General features: G+C 40.9%; 1 protein-coding gene across 7 annotated transcripts in view; it reads right to left on the bottom strand.

The window, feature by feature from the left end:
* The window catches only part of LRCH1 (leucine rich repeats and calponin homology domain containing 1), a 219,722-nt gene that overhangs the window by 15,943 nt on the left and 184,772 nt on the right, over positions 1-19,007 (bottom strand). For all 7 annotated transcript variants that reach the window (XM_075919027.1, XM_075919025.1, XM_075919026.1 and 4 more), the window contains 2 exons: positions 16,341-16,478; positions 11,830-11,907 (listed from right to left, as the gene is read on the bottom strand). In XM_075919027.1, coding sequence (XP_075775142.1) covers positions 11,830-11,907; positions 16,341-16,478 — 216 coding nt within the window. The remainder of the gene's footprint in view (positions 1-11,829; positions 11,908-16,340; positions 16,479-19,007) is intronic.

Genomic DNA, 19,007 nt, shown 5'->3' with positions numbered 1-19,007 from the left:
ATAAGTAAGCTATTGAACAATATAGAAACTCTAGCATAAATATTTGGTGCATACTAAGGGCTCAATCCCGCAAACCTTCATAGACATAGTTCCATGTAGTCAATTAAATGGCACTAATTGCATAATTAGGGTTTTGCAAGACAGGTTCTATAAAAGCAAGAAAGTTCTCTTAGCAGCTACGACAAATCATGATACTGAAATCTCAGAAAAACACACAAAAATAAATTATGAGTATACATACAATTGTTCACTTAACATCACATGCACCCTAAAATCTGGTGAGTAAATCATTTACTTTGACGGGTACTCTGGGATGAAAATTGAAAGAGACAGTCGTTAAATAATAATGATCAGTTTAAGAAAATTTCCAAGATGAGGAATTTAAAGTTCAAACTTCTTTTTTACAAATTTAAAATTAAAAATATGTGAACGTAGGCTATTCATACAACTCAATGCACGCACATAAATAAAATGATCTTTATTGAAAAAAACAGTTATGTAAGATGTAGGTAAAACAAAGACCCATTTCAGATGTAAGTTCCAACTTGTTCTGGGCTAACTATATTTGGTTACTAAAGAAAAGAATACCTAGTATATAATCTAAGAACATGAAGAATCTGCAGGTTTAGCAGTCTAAGGTACTATGTTATAAAGCTTCAAAATATGAATTCTATAAATATATATCAATGCTATAAAGCTATAAAACATAGTATTAATTATCAAATTTTCAAAAGCATTAAAGAGCTCTTTTACGCTGAGAAACTACTCTGTAGAATTTCTGTAGGGAAACTTGTCCACAGAACTTGCCCCACAGAATCCGTGATTATTGTGTATCAAATGTTTCTAAAGCAAATTTGCTAGTACAGAGTTTTGTTGTCCTCCTCAATCAGCAGGCTCGCACTTCAACCTGGGATCATAAAGTCAAGCTGGCATCTTTCCTCTCTGCAAATCATTATCCATAATAAAGGTGTTGCTCAGGCCTTCAGTTACACCTATGTCATGCCAATAAATAACAGCGAGTTTGCACTGATGTGACAAACAGGCCATGTCTGCACTACAGGGACAATGCTGGCATAGCTATGCTCATAGTATAGATGCAGCCTACACTGACAGAAAGGCTATTTTTGACAGAGCAGAAACAACTAGTAGGGCTGTAAAAATGAATGCATATATTAACCATGTATCCGATAAAAATTCGATCAGTTACACCATTAACTGCTCCTGAGGGTGCCAGCTCTCAGCCTGTGGGGCTGTCGAGGCTCCTGGCCCCACGGCTCCCTTCCCTATGGGGTCATTAGGGCTCCCAGCTCTGGGGAACTGCCAGGGCTGGCAAGGCTCCCGGCCTCACAGGGCTGCCAGCAGCAGAGTTTAACAAGTAAAATTCTTACATCCCTAACAACTACCTCCCTGAGGAATGGCAGCTAGGTCGATTGGAGCTGCCTTTCATTGACCTAGATGCATCTACACTAGGGGTTAGGTACACACAGGCTATGTCACTCAGAGGTGTGAATTTTTCCTAAATTTTATGTGTAGGCCAAACTTCAACAAGCAACTTTGGTAATGATATTACAAGAAGGAAGATAATTCACCTTCTTCTCTCTTACCATTGTTGGCTCTAGCTTTAACAGTAGAAAGCAGTAAACACTTAATTTTGTTACTCAAGCAATCAGTGCAATACTTAATATACATAAAGAAAAGATCTGATTAGAGATAGTGGGGTCGTTTTTACACAGTCACTTTTCAGAGAAACATATTTCTAACTTGAAATTCGAATGTTATATACATCCCCCCCAAAACAGCACTGGAATATGGAAAAAAAGATGGACACACTTAGGCCATGTCTACACTACAGAGAAAAAACTGAAGCTGCTACAGTTGATCTTCCAGGGTTCAAATTAGCAGGTCTAGTGAAGGTGCTCCCTTCGACGGGGTAGTCCTGCTCCTCTGAGTAGTAAGAGAAGTCAAAGGGAGAGTGTGCTCCCATCGACCTCCCGCAATGTAGACGGTGCCAAAATTTGATTTAAAATACTTCAACTTAAGCTATGCAATTAACATAGTAGGAGCTGCATATCTTAATTCAAACTTATCCCCTGGTGTAGATTTAAACATACAGTTTAAAAACAATACTAAGTTTTGTTTGTAAATCTGAATTAAAACATAAGATTGAAAGAAAGATAAAATTCATACATTGGTGAGCTTGAAATGCTCACGTTTGAGCACAGAAGCCTGTAAAATCACAGATATGGAATATCATCTTTTACTGAAGATTACTAAATATTTCATTATCTTTTTGATCTGATCAAGTACAACAGACTAAATTCATATTTGTCAAAAACATACCCATTTAAAAAAACAAATATTTTGAAGCTAAACTAAGGTAATTTCACATCATTTTAAAGAAGGATGTTGCTTTTTTCTCTGAATGGAAATAGATACCTTTGGAGCAGACTGGAAGGAAGGAATTACAGAATTACTGAAGAATGAAAGCAGCTGGTAATGGGTCTAATTTTACAGACAGCGAGGTAGGTATTTGCTGACCAGAGACTTCCCAATGGAAGATCATTCAAGAAATGAAACCATGCAGAAGTCACCAAAGCATGCAGGAAGAATTTCCTACAAGAACTGCTGATTAATATTTAAACTGGTGAAATCAGACCATGCCTGACAAAAGTCTGACTATTCTGCAAGTTTATTTGCTTTATTAGTGTTTGTATATACAAAGTAAATATTTCTCAAATTAGAAAACATTTCAAGTATAATAGACCATTTCCTTCTGAAGGTACTAGGCAAAATCTTTCATATTATAGATGTCATCTTTTGTTTTTGAACAGGAAATCAGAATACAATATTCTTTATCTATTCAATAACTAAATATAGAATGTCCAACTAGTTATCAGCATTTTAGTGACTGATGTTGATCTGATGTGAAATTAAAACAAAAAAAATCATACAGCTAAAGAGTACAATATTACAGAATAACAATTCTGCTTGGATAAGCAACAATTTCAAACAGTATGCTCCCCTCATTAAAAGCACAATTATTATTAGTCACAACTAAACATCTAAGCACAGGTATTGTCCCAGTTACAGTAAAACCTGTGTTATCCAGCATGCTCGGGGATTAGAGCGTTCTGGTTATCTACAAATTCTGGTTATCTAAGGGTTCCATCAACCTAGGAAAAACAATGGACAATAATAGTAAAACTCAAGTTTTTAATATTGGTAGTTTTGTAGTGTGAGGCAGTCGGTCTCACATTTCTATTTTGAGTTAAAGATGATTAGTACTTCTTAAATAAAAAATTGTTAAGCCAATCATGGTAAACCAAGCCAGGCCTGTGCGCCTGCAGATGTGACAGTATTGTGGCTGGGGGCAATGCCAGTTAAAGTTTTCTGGTTAACAGAGTGCTGGATAACAAAGGTTTCACTGTATAATTTTTTTAACGTATGTGCAGTTGCATACCTAAACGAATCATGTAGCTGCCAAAACTGTGCATATAGAATAAATATTTTAATGGAGTAGATAGATATGGAAGGTCAATCACATAACTGGCTGTTTGGATGCAGAAACTCCTCTCATCATTCATTCATCTGTAGTAAACCAGATAATCAAATCAGGTGTACAGTTTTGAAAACCAAGCCCATAATATTTTTATTCCTAAAAATACAATTTCAATGGTAAGTACTCAGAATTGCATGAAAGAATGCACAACTAGGTGTATCTACTATATAATAAATACCTACTAAGCAACTTAAGAGTTAAGATTTGAACAGCATACTGTACTACTTGTAACCATACTGCAGTCCAAATAGCGTATACTGTCTCCCACAGTTGGAAAAATCCATACCTGCTATAATTGAATTGCAACTCCTTGAAAGTCACTGGAACAAACTCTGATGAGGCAATCGATCATAATACAAGCGTAAGAGGGAAACAGGAGGGCAGCACGGGTGTTGCAAATAGCACTGTAGCAGTGAAAACAACTAATAGGTTGGTTATACGATAAAGTTTTAACAGCAACTCACTCCTGTCCTATTACCTACATCCATCAGTGATGGCAAAATTCAATAGCTTGATTCTGCTAAAATGAACAGCTGTAAAATGGTGAACAATTTACTCCTGTTTTGAATTCTACTCCTATTTCCAAAGCACTTGCAACCATTCCCAGTTGGTATCTTCCATAAATCTTAGGAGCATATCATCTATGCCATTATCCAAATCTTTTAGGAAGATATTGAATAGAACTAGACATAGGACAGATCCCAAAAAGCTCCCGCTCAATATGATATTGCCACTCTTATTCCTGGGCTGTTCCTGGTGGTGATTCTGTCTTGAGAGCTTGGTGGTCGGGTAGCAGTGGTGCCGGAAAGATGCCTGAAATTAAGGATAGCAATACTAGCATTCCCTCCCTTGCACAATAGGCTTGCAACCACCTTTTACTAAAGTCTGCCTTCTTAAAATCCAGTCTTTATTCTGCTATTTTACCGTCTACCATTCCTTAGATTAATGAATTCTGTCATTTCACAATCTTGCAAGATGCCTTCCACCTTGAAACAGTTCCTCCTCGTGGTCTGAATCCCTAGTTGCTTTCGCCTCCTGCCATAAAACGTTGTCTTCAATGCATTCCTGGAACTTGTTGAATAATCTGTGCCTTGCTGGTTTTCCCCAAGAGGTGCTTGGTAGTCATCCATTGCCATCCAGTCCAAAGCTTAGGATGTGCTAGTTGTTCAAAAAAGCCACATCCGCCTCTTCTTCCTGGTTAGACGGTCTGTAGGGGTATGTCTAGACTACATGGCTCTGTCGACGGAGCCACGTAAACTAGTTTACTTGGCATAGTCAATGAAGCGGGGATTTAAATAATCCCTGCTTCATTAAAATAAACATGGCCGCCGCGCTATGCTGACGATCAGCTGATCCGGTACAGTGTGGAAGTCTAGACGCAGATCTGTTGGCTGGGGAAGCCTTTGCTGACCGATCCTGTAAACCTCGTTTCACGAGGCATAAGGGAGCGGTCAGCAAAGGCTTCCCCAGCCGACAGATCCACATCTAGACTGCCGCGCTGTGCCGAATCAGCTGATCATCGGCACAGCGTGGCGGCCATGTTTATTTTAATGAAGCGGGGATTATTTAAATCCCCGCTTCATTGACTATGCCAGGTAAACTAGTTTACACGGCTCCGTTGATGGAGCCATGTAGTCTAGACATAACCTAGGAGATCCCCTACCACAAGGATGGGCAATAATTTTTGCAAGTGGGCCACTTAATTAATTTTGGTACTTGGTCAGGATCCAGCTCCACCCCCGGAAAGGGTGAGATTGTGGACTACCCTTCCCCTCAGAGTTGTCTGAAGCTGGAGGTTTTGAATTAAAAATACAGCAAAAGGCTGGCCCCACCACTCCTGGTGCCAACACTCCCATGTTACCCTGCAGGCACCTGTGTTGCTGTCACTATTTAAAGGGGTAGTGCTGTGACCCGGAGCTGAGAGCCAATTAAACAGGGTCCTGCTGCCTGAGCCACCACCTGGAAATTCGGTGGCATGGGCAGAAGGATATAAATAGAAAGCAACCAGATTCAGTCCGTGAGATGGATCAAAGTGTTAGGCGGGCCGTATCTGGCCCCTTGGCCACATCTTGCCCAGCCCTGCCCTTCCATGACACCACTCTTGTTTTTTACCCCATTTATCCTTACTCAGAGACTTTCAAAAGTCAACAATTCCTCCCTTTTCTCCCAGCCTGTCCTTCCTAAATAAGCTATACCCTTCTATACCAATATTCCAGTCCTGTGAATTATTCCAGCAATTATTCCACTGTGATGCCAAGTATGTTATAATTGTAATTATTCACTAGTTTTTCTAGTTCTGCCTGTTTATTCATTTAAAACAGTGGTTCTCAACCAAGGGTACATGTATCCTTGGGGGTACATAGAGTTTTTTCAGGGTGTCGCGTTGTAAGTATGCCCTGTCCCGAGGCAGTGCAGCCCAATGGCCATCATCTGTAAATTAGTCCTAGAGTACTATGGCCTTATGGCCAGAGTCCACAAAGTAACCCTTGAGTCACAGGGCAGCATGGCCCAAAGGCCATAGTATAGCCCTGGGGTTCAGGACAGCACAGGCTATGGACTAGAGTCTCAGGGGCTTGGGGCAGCAGCCCGGTAGGAAGGTTTGGGCCTACCCTACTCCACTATACCCTGACCTAGGGCCCTATCACAGGGGGAGTGATCCACCACTTGCTCAGCAGGGAATCCCACTGTAATGTGCTAAGTTCACTCGGGTCAGGGATACCACTCGTGCATCCTCCTTGAGTCACTTCCTATCAGTTCTGGCATTGGGTGATTCCCATAGTTTCAGGTCATCAGGCTCCACAGCACCATTCTTCTTCTATAGGTCCACTGAGAATGGAGGCTCAAAGCAGTCTCCCGGGTCTCCGGCTCCCAGGGCTTCTGGCTGGTCCACCTCTGGAGCTCCTCTAGTAGGTCCTTCCTCTCCAGCGTCCCACCCAGACAGAGTGAGCTGCTCTCTTTTATATTACCCCATTCCTAGAAGAATGCCCAGTGTAGCTTGAGGCGGGACTTCCTCCACCCACAGGGCATTAAGCCTGCCTGTCCCCGTGCGGGGTATGCACACCACATCATACAGGGGTACATCAATTCATCTAGATATCTGTCTAGTTTTGCAACAGGCTGCATAAAATGAAGTCAGTACAAACTACAATTTCATACAGTCATTGACTTGGTTATACTGCTCCATATACTATACACTGAAATGTAAGAACAATATTTATATTACAAGTACTGTACTGTATTTGAAAAAAAAAATCAAACAAAATACTTATTTTTAATTACCCACAGGACCAAGGCCACATATTGATAAGTTTGCATAAGGCCCAGTAGGGAAAATGTTTGACATTCGACAGCTGAGAGAGGAGATCCTGAGAACTGGAATTGTTCAATTATCAGTATGGTATTAATAGTCATATTGTAGTCCCTATATACGTGAGTGGCATTATCCTTGCTTCAGTGAGCAGGCAGTGTCAACAGTTTGTGTACTTAAGGGCACAGGGAAGAGATTTCTTCATTCTGCAATGCTTTCAGATGCTTTCCAACCACCCCTTTGACTACATAAGGCACAGACCTTGTCTTCTACAACTAACCATGTTTACACTAAGATCGCACATCCTTTGAACAACATCTGTTTCAAACCAGTAATGCAATACAAATCTTGTATGCTGTAATCATACATCTGAGCCTACCGTGTTCAGGAATATCTTAATACAGTAAACTTCCGGTAATCCAGCACCGTTAGGACCCGGGGTGCCGGATTATCAGATATGCCGGACTATCGGAAGGGGGGGCTATGAGAGGTCTGAGGTGGGGTGGGAGGGATGCCACCCTAGACCCTTCATAGTCCCCCCTTCCAATAGTCCAGCTTTGCCCCAGGCGTCCCTGATTCATCCGCTGCTGGTCAGTTTCAGCAGCGGCTGAATTGGGGACGCCTGCAGCAGAGTAGCTGGGGTGCTGCCGGGTTGGTCCCGCAGCGCTGAGGGGCGGCGCTACGGGACCAACCTGGCAGCACCCCAGCTGCTCTTGGGGACGCGTTGGCGCTGCAGGACCAACCCGGCAGCACCCCAGCTGTTCTGCCCCAGGCGTCCCCAAGAGCAGCTGAGGTGCTGCGGGGTTGGTCCCGCAGCCCTGAGAGGCAGTGCTACAGGACCAACCCGGCAGCACCCCAGCTGCTCTGCCCCCGGCTTCACCGATTCAGTTGCTGGTCAGTTTCAGCAGCAGCTGAATTGGGGAAGCCGGGCACAGAGCAGCTCCAATTGTCCGGCTGCCCGGAGCACTTCCAGGTTCCTGATGGTGCCGGACCATTAGGAGTGCTGGAGCATTGGATGCCGGACCAATGAAGTTTTACTGTATTCTGTTTTCTTTAAAAGGACAGATGCTACAAAATACAACAAAGTGTTGTGTAACTGACCAGGCGTGCTTCCACTGGAACTGATGGCAAGTGCTTGCAATGTTGCAGTGCCGTACATCCTCCTCTCTGGTACTCCCATACTTACATACCCCACTATATCCCAGTTTCAAAGTCTCCTTCCAACTGCAGGTTGGACCCCCCAAAACCAGGACTCTCTTGCCTGGCGACATCTGTGGTATTCCTGGACCAGGGAGTCCTGGCTGGGAGTCCCAGTGATAAGAGGGCTGGTGGTTTGGAGCCCGGTGGAGCTGAGGCTGGGACTGGAGCCGGAGCTCTGGCAGCACAGCTGGGGCCATGGCAGGCCCAGTAATGGGGCTAGGGATGTGGCAACTCAAGTAGCAGAGCCGGGGACATGGCAGCTCTGGTAGCAGAGCTGGGGCCAGAGATGTGGCAACCCTGATAGTGAAGCTAGAGCTGGGAATGCGGCAGTCTGGTGGTGGTGGGGGACAACTAAGCCTGGCAGCCGGGAGGACACGTGTGCTGGGGGACTAGTAGCAGGGGACCTCCCCTGGTTTGGCAAATTCTCTTGTTTGGGACTGGTCAGATCTGGAGGGTGCCGGACCAGAGATGTCCAATCTGTAGTGTGTATAATTCTGGAGTCTCTTCCCTTGACAATCACAAAGAACATGCTGCTCATGTGCTTCTCTGTCTCCTACATCAATTCACCAAGCTTCTATATCAATTCACCTGGGTTTGTATTTTACACATGATACATCTCCTTCATAGAACAACCTTTTACATTTGAAACAACAGGAACTATTGTAAGACCATACTGAGCCTTTTCTCCCAACATGTGATTTAGTGATGGAAAGGCTTGTAGAGCAGAGATCATACACAGCAGCAGAATAATTACAGCTACTTTTGTTGATACAACTATTTTCTCATTTTTCTACTACTTGGTCTGCATATAGCTTCATAGGACAGGACATTACCCTAAACCCAAAGGAGTTTTTGAGGAAGAACTTGTGTGCTCTTTATCCCTGTTTACAGTTGTAACTAACTGAAACCAGAGCAGGGAAAACCATGAAAATTCCCCAACCCTTCTGAGCATGCAAAACTGACCAACAGGAACTGGAAATGGGGATAAATGTCACAAGAAATAGGTGTAGATAGAAGAACCTGACAAAGGGCTGGCGCTTACGATAATCTAGTCAGAAAATAAAACAATTCACTATTAATGTTGTGTTCCTATTACTGCATTCTCCTGAGAAGTAGGCTATATAAGAATAGTCAACGTACACACAAATCTTAGAAAGTGGGGAGCGTCTTGCATGGCACCTTTATAGCATACTGTTCCTAGACAGATTCTAGATTTATGTAGGCACTGGAGTCCTTCTAGCTACTCGCTCAGCCATATCTACCTACCATTGAACTTTGTTCCCAACATTTTCTCTCTCACTCACACTTAGTAAAACACAGCAAACTCTAAACACTTTCTCTCTTCTAAGTGAGCTATGAAACACAATGAATTTTCCACAAATTGTAACAGTAAATTTGTCAAGTGCCATTCATGCTTAGTAAACATGAATTCACTTACACAATTCCACAAGATCGCTTAGAAACTGCAAACAAATGTATTTGATTGTTACATGAATGACAATTTATAAGAGAAGAAACAAATGTTTGTTTACTTAGATGTATAAGATTTGACCATTTGCTTAATTCTCTATGAAAATTTGCAGTATACAGTTAGTCAAATGGCACCAAAAATCTATAACAAGTATGCAATATTAGCAGAGAACATTTTTATTTCACTGAAATATAAAAACAAAGATAAAAACAAATGTAAACCCTTATTCACAGAGGCAATGCATGGGGGTGGGGGAGGAGCAAGAGGGGTCACCTTCCCTTCCCCTGATTTCTCTCTGGGTTTTAATGCCATGCACTGAACCCCACTGTTTACCACACAAACCTTTAAATTGTGACCCCCTTATGAACAGTTATGTGTGGTCTCTGCTTAATCACTAACATTTAAACAATTATTGTTGTCCCAGTAAGCTGACTTACTATAGTTTAAAAAGGAAATTGAGAGTGAAGATTATTGCCCTCATTCAACAGATCTCATATTAATGTACCACTTCTCAGATATTTTTATGGCAATCAATTTTCTTTTTTTAAAAAAGACCAAGTTTAAAAGAGCCACCATCTTCCTCCTCCTTCCCCCAAAAGGCCACTTCTTGGCAAGTGATTATAAGTGCATCAGAGGGTTACTCATGTATCACTAAACATTCCACATATAGGCTACATACATTTTGACACAATATTCTCATGACAGGGAGACATGCTTTCTGATTTCTTCAACTAATATCCTCAGCCCACAAAGTGCAGCCATTTTAATATTATCATGAATATTTTACATTACATAACTTTATGAAAACAGTTGATATGCATTAATAAACTGCAACAGCCACCCAATATAAAGATTTGTAAAATAGAGGTCCAGTTCATAACATTATGGATTACAAAATGTAATTTTAATAGAAATTCATTGTAGCCATAAGAATAAGCCTCCCTTTCAAGCCCTCTTCAAATTGCAAAAAGGAAAAATTGTTTGTTTTGCTGTCCTTCAAGCAGAGATTAATTTGACTAAAGGATTTTCTTCACATTCTGAAAAAGGAATCCTTTTATAATTTAAAAACTTTGCATTCAAGTCTCATCCCAAAGAAAAAACAGAACACAACATGATTCTAGACTCCTGAAACTAACACTTAACATAAAAATGCTCTCAGACGACCCTTAGTTTTACTGTCATGTTGTCAAAAATACAATCAAAACATTATGTACAGTTTTATGTCTGTGGTTTTATATTTTACAGCATTAAAAACTAGTTTGTATACAAACGAATTCCTCATACTGAAGGCTAATTTTTTTAAATGAAATTGTCTTTAATTACTTCAGGCATTTTTTAGATACTGGAACAGATTCTGATCTAAACTGAATCAATGTAAATCTAGAACAACTAAATTGTATTGTTACTTCACAGTAATTTTTGTCAGAATATAAACTACTAACATTTTCTACTGAAAAATGTAAAATCCTATACTTTCTTGAGTTTGCTCTATTAGTCATTTCACATTTCTATAATGATATTTTAATATTACAATAGAACCTCACTCATTTGCATTTTGCTTCATGTGAACATTCCATAATTTACACACATGAAGTTGTCTTCTTTCCTTACATCTCACCAAACATGTAACAGAGGCTCAGGTGAGATATCATACGGCCAATTTCTCTGACAAAATGAATTACAAAATATAAAGTATAAATACTTAAAACTAAACTGACCTTGTAAAATAAAAGCTCCAAGTAAAACAGTTAGCACTCTTTCCAAACTATAACACTAATGCTGTATCTACTTATTTACTAGCTATTCTCGATAGAAAATATAAGGAGGTATTAGGACTACTGTAAATACTTTCATCTACCTATGGCAATATAGGTATTGTTTTCAAAAATGACAATTATCCATTTTGTGATATGTTGTACATGGCTTTATAGCTGAGTTTGCTAATTCACAAAATTCAGTAATTTCTTAATGGGCCTTCTAGTCATGAGAAGAAATTAAATCTCAGTCCAACAATGTTTTTAGTCTCACTAAAAAGACAGTTAGACTATAAACTTGTGAATTTTTCACATGAACACATCAATGGAACAATTAATGTGCTTAAAGCTAAGACCATACAGAAATAACTGTTGAATTCTGGGTGGTAATGTTCTACTGTAATATTTCATAAAATAAGACATGAATAATTTTAGTTCTATATAAAACAAAGAGCCTTCAATTGTAAAATAACATACAATTTATGCTTTTTGGTGTGTTGTAGCTCATATAATATTGATGGGCATAATTAAAAATTACCTCAGGTATACCCAGTTTCCTACATGCATCCAGGAAGTTTTCCACATTTCTTCTACATTTGGCCATGCTAAGTTTAGGCTGCAAAAACAAGAAACCAGAGATTAATGCAACAGACATTAACAATGTACAGGAGCCATCATAAAATTCTGCCTATTATATAATGTTTCTACTGCCGAGGCAATATTGAAGTGCGACTGTTCCTGTTGGTAAGCTACCTCCCACTGGCCCAGGCACTCTATATACTCTTTTTTATGCAGATACATTCAGGAAAGTGAAAAAGCTCATGTGGATTCTCTCATCCAGTACAGGCAGTCCCCGACTTATGTCGGATCCACAGTTACGAACGCGGCTTTTCTCGCCCCGGAGGACACGGACAGCGGGACAACGGGCAGCGGGACCAGGAAGACGCGGAGCAAAGCCGCGGAGGGGCTCGGGCAGCCGGGCAGCCTGCGGCTTTTGCCGGGAAGCCGGCGGCGGGACAGCCCAGGCGCACTTGGGCTGTCCCGCTGCAGGCATGCTCCAAGGCTTTGCTCCCTGTCTCCCTGCAGACCAGGGAGACGGGGAGCAAAGCCGCGGAGCACGCCCGCAGGGGGACAGCTCAAGCGCGCCCGGGCTGTCCCGCTGCGGGCATGCTCCAAGGCTTTGCTCCCCGTCTCCCTGCAGACCAGGGAGACGGGGAGCAAAGCCGCGGAGCACACCCGCAGGGGGACAGCTCAAGCGCGCTTGGGCTGTTCCCGCTGTGGGCGTGCTCCAAGGCTTTGCTCCCCGTCTCCCTGGTCTGACCAGCAGACCAGGGAGAATGGGAGCAAAGCCTCAGAGCACGCCAGCAGTGGGACAGCATGGCGCGCCTGGACTGTCCCGCTGCCCGCGTGCTCTGCGGCTTTGCTCCGTGTCTCCCAGGTCAGCAGACCAGGGAGACGGAGCAAAGCCGTGGAGGACTTGGGCGTCCCCACCCCCGTCTCCCTGGTCTGCTGGGGGGGGGCGGGCAACTAGTGCCCCCTCCAGCAGACCAGGCTTTTCTTGCCTACCCCTGGGGTAGAGCAGCTGGGGGCTGCTGGGTTGGTCCCGCAGCACTGCTCCGGACCAACCCAGCAGCACCCCAGCTGCTCTTCCCCAGGAGTCCTGATTCAGCCGCTGCTGGTCAGTTTCAGCAGCGGCTGAATCAGGACGCCTGAGGCAGAGCAGCTGGGGTGCTGCTGGGTTGCTCCAGTAGCGCCGAGGAGCCACGCTACTGGAGCAACCCAGCAGCACCCCAGCTGCTCTGCCCCAGGCGTCCCCAAGTCAGCCGCTGCTGAAACTGACCAGCGGCTGACTACAGGAAGCCCGAGGCAGAGTTGCTCTGCCTCAGGCTTCCTGGAATCAGCCGCTGATTAGTTTCAGCAGCAGCTGACTTGGGGACACTTGGGTTTCTTAAGTTGAATCTGTATGTAAGTCAGAACTGGCGTCCAGATTCAGCCGCGGTTGAAACTGATCAGTTTCAGCAGTGGCTGACGCCAGTTCCAACTTACATACAGATTCAACTTAAGAACAAACCTACAGTCCCTATCTTGTACGTAATCCGGGGACTGCCTGTATTAAAGTGGTCTGAATTCATTGCAGCTTAATTTTTTAGAAGACCACTTTGCTAACATGCAGCTTTTGTGCCTAATTGTGCAAATTTGTGAAATTTGGGAGTGCATCCAGCTCATTGCTGGGTTTCCGAACATGCAAGTCCAACTTGAAAGGTTCTCAAAATCTGCCCCCTCTCCTAATCAAGTGCAGTGGCTTATCTGCAAGAAGTGGCAATACTTCTTGAATGGAAATTTTACAACCCAAACATCTCAGGCTGTTTTAGAATGTGTATAAAGGGAATCATAGTTCTTTCACATTTAACTTTTGGATATTATGAAAACCCAACGGAGAATTTAAACATACATTAAGGAAAGTTGTATGAGCTCTAATGTAGTTTCTATATTTTTATATTAGTTCTTTTGTTGCATCATTTTAAATTAAAAGCTTAAAATTCACTTTTACAATAAATTCCTCAGTATTTTAGGATTTCAAAGATTCTATAATGATGCCTCTTTGTCTGACTCAAGAATAGCAAACCTCTTACAATGGCATTCTGTGTCACCAAAGCTAATACATTATTTTCATATTTTAACAGAAAGAAGTGATGATATTCCTGACCTTTAATATCATCTTAAACTGAAAACTCATTAACACAAAAAGAGACATTAACTGTGTAGCATTCTCCAAAACATTTCTTCTCAAGGTTAACTATATGTCAGTAAAATAGCACCAGAAATGTAAAAAAAGACATGCGATGGGGAAAAAGTGAGTCTGTGCCTTTGTTTTGTTTGTTTGTTTTGCTTCTTCGTTATATATAAAGAAGGACAGAAAGTGTTTTGTAAGACACTGAGAACACCTTTTAACTTTTGGAAATTCAGATCTTGTTTATTCTGTGAGTCTCTGCAGTGAAATGTGACATGACAAGAATCAAGTGATTTAAAACAACTGAAAATATAAAACGATGGTGTTTAAATTAGCTATTACCACTCAAGAAAGATCTTGGAGTCTTTATGGATAGTTCTCTGATAACACCTACTCGTGCTGTGGCAGTCAAAAAAGCTAACATTGTTGGGAATCATTAGAAATTGTTGGGAACCATTACATAAGATAGAAAATTTCATACTGTCTCTATATTAAGCCATGGCAAGTCCGCAACTTTAATACTGAATGCAGATGTGGTCGCCCCATCTCAAAAAAGATATATTAGAACTGGAAAAGATACAGAAAAGGGTAACAAAAATGACTAAGGATATAGAATAGCTTCCATACAAGGAGAGATGAATAAGACTGGGACTTTTCAGCTTGGAAAAAGAGACACACAAGGAGGGCATGACAGAGGCTTATCAAATTATGACTGGTATGGGGAAAGTAAATGAAGTATTATTTACACCTTCTCATAACACGAAGATTAGGGTCCAATAATAAATAAAAGGAAGTATTTCTTCATAACACAACACACAGCCAACCTGTGGAACTCTACCAGAGGGTGTTGTGAAGGCCAAGAATATAACAGGGTTAAAAAAAAGAACTAGATAAATTAATGGAGGATAGGTCCATCAATGGCTATTAACCAGGATAAGAAGGGATACAAAATCATTCTCTGAAGTGTCCCTAGCTCTGTTTGCCAGACATTGGGAATGGGTGACAAGAGTTGTATCACTTAATGTTTTCATCTGTTCCATTCATTCCCTTTCAAGCATTTGCCAACTGACCACTGTCAGAAGACAGAATCCTTGGCTAGATGTATCATTGGTCTGACCGAGTATGGTCACTTATGAAAGGGGGACAAATTTTTTTGGCCAACATTGAAAGCTCTTTGTTTTTTGTTAAAATTCTGTATTTTTAAAAGCCTTAGCAGATCACCTTTATAATATGCATACCTCTCCCAGAATTAAGGATAAGGTTTCATTTAACAAACATTTAATGAGAGGTACACTCAGAAACAACTACACAACTTTATGCATCATATTTTGAAAACACAGGAAACCTCTTTAGAATCCAAGTGATATAAGAAATCCAGAACAGAAATGTCCCCACCAAAAGGGAACCGAGTCTTCCAGAAATACAGGAAAAATTCAGAAGACATTTGAAAAGAAAAGGAACTAAGTTTGAAAAAAGCGTATGCAAGTAGATTTGACACAAAAAAATCCCCATTGGTCCTGGTCCTGCAATCAGATCCATGTCTTAGTGGCATTGGGCAGTCAAAAATTGCAGGATTAGGTCATATGTTTCTTTTATGCTCTGTGTATGACCAAAAAATGAGTTTTTATCCCATATTTAACAAAAAAAGAGCATATCTTGCTATGTAGAATTACTGTTAACTCATCACTAATCTAATCGCAACGTAACATTTCCCATGTGCATAGAGCCCTGTTAATCTGCGGATATCCACTTTATATCTAGCGATATATGCATCTGCAGATGTGGATGCAGATATCCATGGACCATTTTTACAGATCACTGATTGGATCCGGATACAAATTTTATATCCACCCAATACTCCACATATGCTTATTTGAATACACTATACATTATACTGTGTGCTATGATAGAACACATTATCAATGCATCAGGAAGTGGAGAACTGATTTTTAGGAAAGTATCAACTGGAACAAAATCTAGTCAGAGATAACGATTGCCTGTTACAATTTAAACAGTAAGACATTATGAAAAAATCTGACCTGCTGCCAGTTGGATGGTATAGACAACAAACCTATCATGAACTTCAGCCAGTCACAGACCAGTTTATTCATAATAAAACAGAGAGAAATTATGTGCTTATTTTTAATAGCTCTAGTACTTAATTTTAATTAAAATTTGATTACCACCAACTTGGAACTAGAAAAAAAAATAAGGTCCCTATCTGTAGCAGTGAACACTATTCATCACCCAATGACCTGCTTTACTGAAGCAGATTTTGTTGTTTAGTTTTAATTTTATCAAAAAAATAGTTGACTTACTACAGCTGGTGAAGGTACATGGATACTTCCCACAGACCGAGGACGAATGTGATTGACTAAATGACAGAGAACGACCCCATCCATAAGAGCAGATCCCAAGTCTTCAGGCAAACAAATCTTTAGTCTCATTTCAATGTTCTGTAAGAGGAGAACAAACATGTCACCACTTTTACACAGAATTAGAAAGAACCCCATTCCCCAAAAGCAAATACCCATATTCTGTACCATCCTACCCATTACAGCAGTGACTCCTCACCCAATTCCAGTTTGTCAAGCCACCAGTATATCTTCATTTACATTGCTCCTAGTTCCCCCCCCCCAAAAAAGGAGTCAGGGTGGGGGAGATAAGATTATTGTAGGGGGTGTTGTGGTACTGCTTTCGTAACTTCTGTGCTGCTTCTGCTGCTTGTGGGAGTGCTGCCTTCAGAGCTGGACAGCCAGAGATTAGCTGGTACTGGTGGGGAGACTGGCTGTCAAGGCAAAGCTGCCCCCAGCAGCAGCATAGGAGTTAAGAATGGCATAGCATGATATTGACACTCTTATTTCTGCACTGCTGCATGGAAGCTGGGCCCTCACTCAGCTCTCTGGCTGCTCAGCTCTGAAGGCAGCAGCGCAGAAGAATAGAATGGCATGGCATGCCGTATGACCACCTTTACTTTTGCACTGATGCTGCTGGTAGTGTACTGCCTTCAGAGATGGGTGCCAGCTAATAGCTGCCGCTCTGGGGCCACCCAGCTCTGAAGGCAGCACAGAAGTAAGGGTAAAAATATCATGACCTCCCTCCCAAAATAACCTTGCAACCCCCTGCAACTTTTGGATCAAGACCCCCAATTTGAGAAATGCTGGTCTTTCCCCATAATATCTGTATAGCGTAGGATAAGAGCACACAAAAGACCGGGCTTTCATGGAAGGAGACCAGATCTCACTGTCCATGATGCATTGTTCGTGGCCATGTATTTGGTCAGGCCCCTAGTGATAGATTGTGATTGCTGTTACTGATTGGTTCATTAGAACTACAGATTATGCAGATTGCTAGTCTGTTCTAAAATAGTTTAATATAGTGGCTCTTGTCCTTTTTCTTTCATCTCTTTGTCCATGTTACCCAACTCTTCTAACTTGTCCTTTAGATGATATATTCTTTGGGGCCAGGACAGCTATTTATAATATGCTGTATTCAGTTTATCAAAGGCCCTTCTGAGGTCTCTAAATTCCACTGTATTATAAACAACAGCAGTGGTAGTGAAGCGAAAACAAACTATGCAGATCCCAGGTAGGCATGTGTATAATGTGTAAGAGAGGCAGAAGAAGTGGTGTTGTGCCTAAATAAATAACCCTTTCAAATATTATCTGGGGAGCAGAAAACTCTTAAGTTATTTTAGAAAAGGATTTTTTTTTTAATAAATCATTACACATTTCAAAGTTCTATCAAGAAAATACCTTATGTTTTAAGTTAGTCAATGGACAAAATTCAAGTTAATCATTCTAATGCCATATGATGCCACTATTTACTTTTAACACCAAATGTATTTTAAACCAATACTAATGTAAAGTTGTGTCATACAATTTAAGTAGATGTAAAGCAATTAACACTGTCTAGGGCTATCAAGTGACAAAAAATAATAGAATTTTATTTAAATATTTTGGATGTTTATTACATTTTCAGATATACTGATTTCAATTATAATACAAAATACAAAGCCCGTTTTACATCAATTATATATTACAAATATTTGCACCATAAAAAAAACAAAATAAATATATTTTTTCAGTTCATCTAATACAAGTACTGCAGTGCACTCTCTTCATCAGGAAAGTTGAACTTGCAAATATAACAATGTACAAAAAATCCTGCATTCAAATATAAAACAATATAAAACCTTAAAATTTACAAGTCCACTCTGCCCTACCTCTTTATTCGGCAATTGTTCAGAAGAACAAGTTTACATTTGTAGGAGATAATGCTGCCCATGTCTTGTTTACGTCTCCTGAAAGCGAGAACAAGCATTTACATGGCGCTGTTGTAGCTGCTGCTACAACATATTTATCTACAGGATGTGCTACAGATTTATACGTCCTTTCCACATTTCAACCACCATTCCAAAGGACTTACATCCATGCTGCTGATGGGTTCTATTTAATAATGATACTTTTCTTTAGAAATCTCACACAGTACCTTCTTTGAGTTTTTGTCAAATCTGCAGTGAAAGTGTTTTTAAAATGAATATGTGTTTGGTCATCAACTAGGACTGCTATAACATATATGGCATAATGCAGATAAAATAGAGCAGGATATAAATAATTCTTCCTCAAGAAGTTGAGTTATACATTTAATTAACACTTTTTTTTTAATAAGTGTATCAGCGTGGAAGTAAGTCCTCTGGATGGGTGGCTGAAGCATGAAGGGACATATGAATGTTTAGCATATCTGGCACGTAAATACCTCACCATGCTGGCTACAAAAGTACCATACAAATGCCTGTTCTCACTTTCAGGTAACACTATAAATAAGAAGTGGGCAGCCTTATATCCCATAAATGCACACAAATTGCTTGTTTTAGCAATTTGCTGAACAAGATGTAGGAAGGAATGGACTTGCAGGCGCTAAAGTTTTACATTGTTTTGGAATGCAGTTACATTTATTTTTATTTCAAATATTTGCATCATAAA

Source organism: Pelodiscus sinensis, chromosome 1 (genome assembly GCF_049634645.1).
Source record: "Pelodiscus sinensis isolate JC-2024 chromosome 1, ASM4963464v1, whole genome shotgun sequence".
Classification (NCBI taxonomy): domain Eukaryota; kingdom Metazoa; phylum Chordata; order Testudines; family Trionychidae; genus Pelodiscus; species Pelodiscus sinensis.
This window is presented reverse-complemented; position numbering and strand designations above follow the sequence as displayed.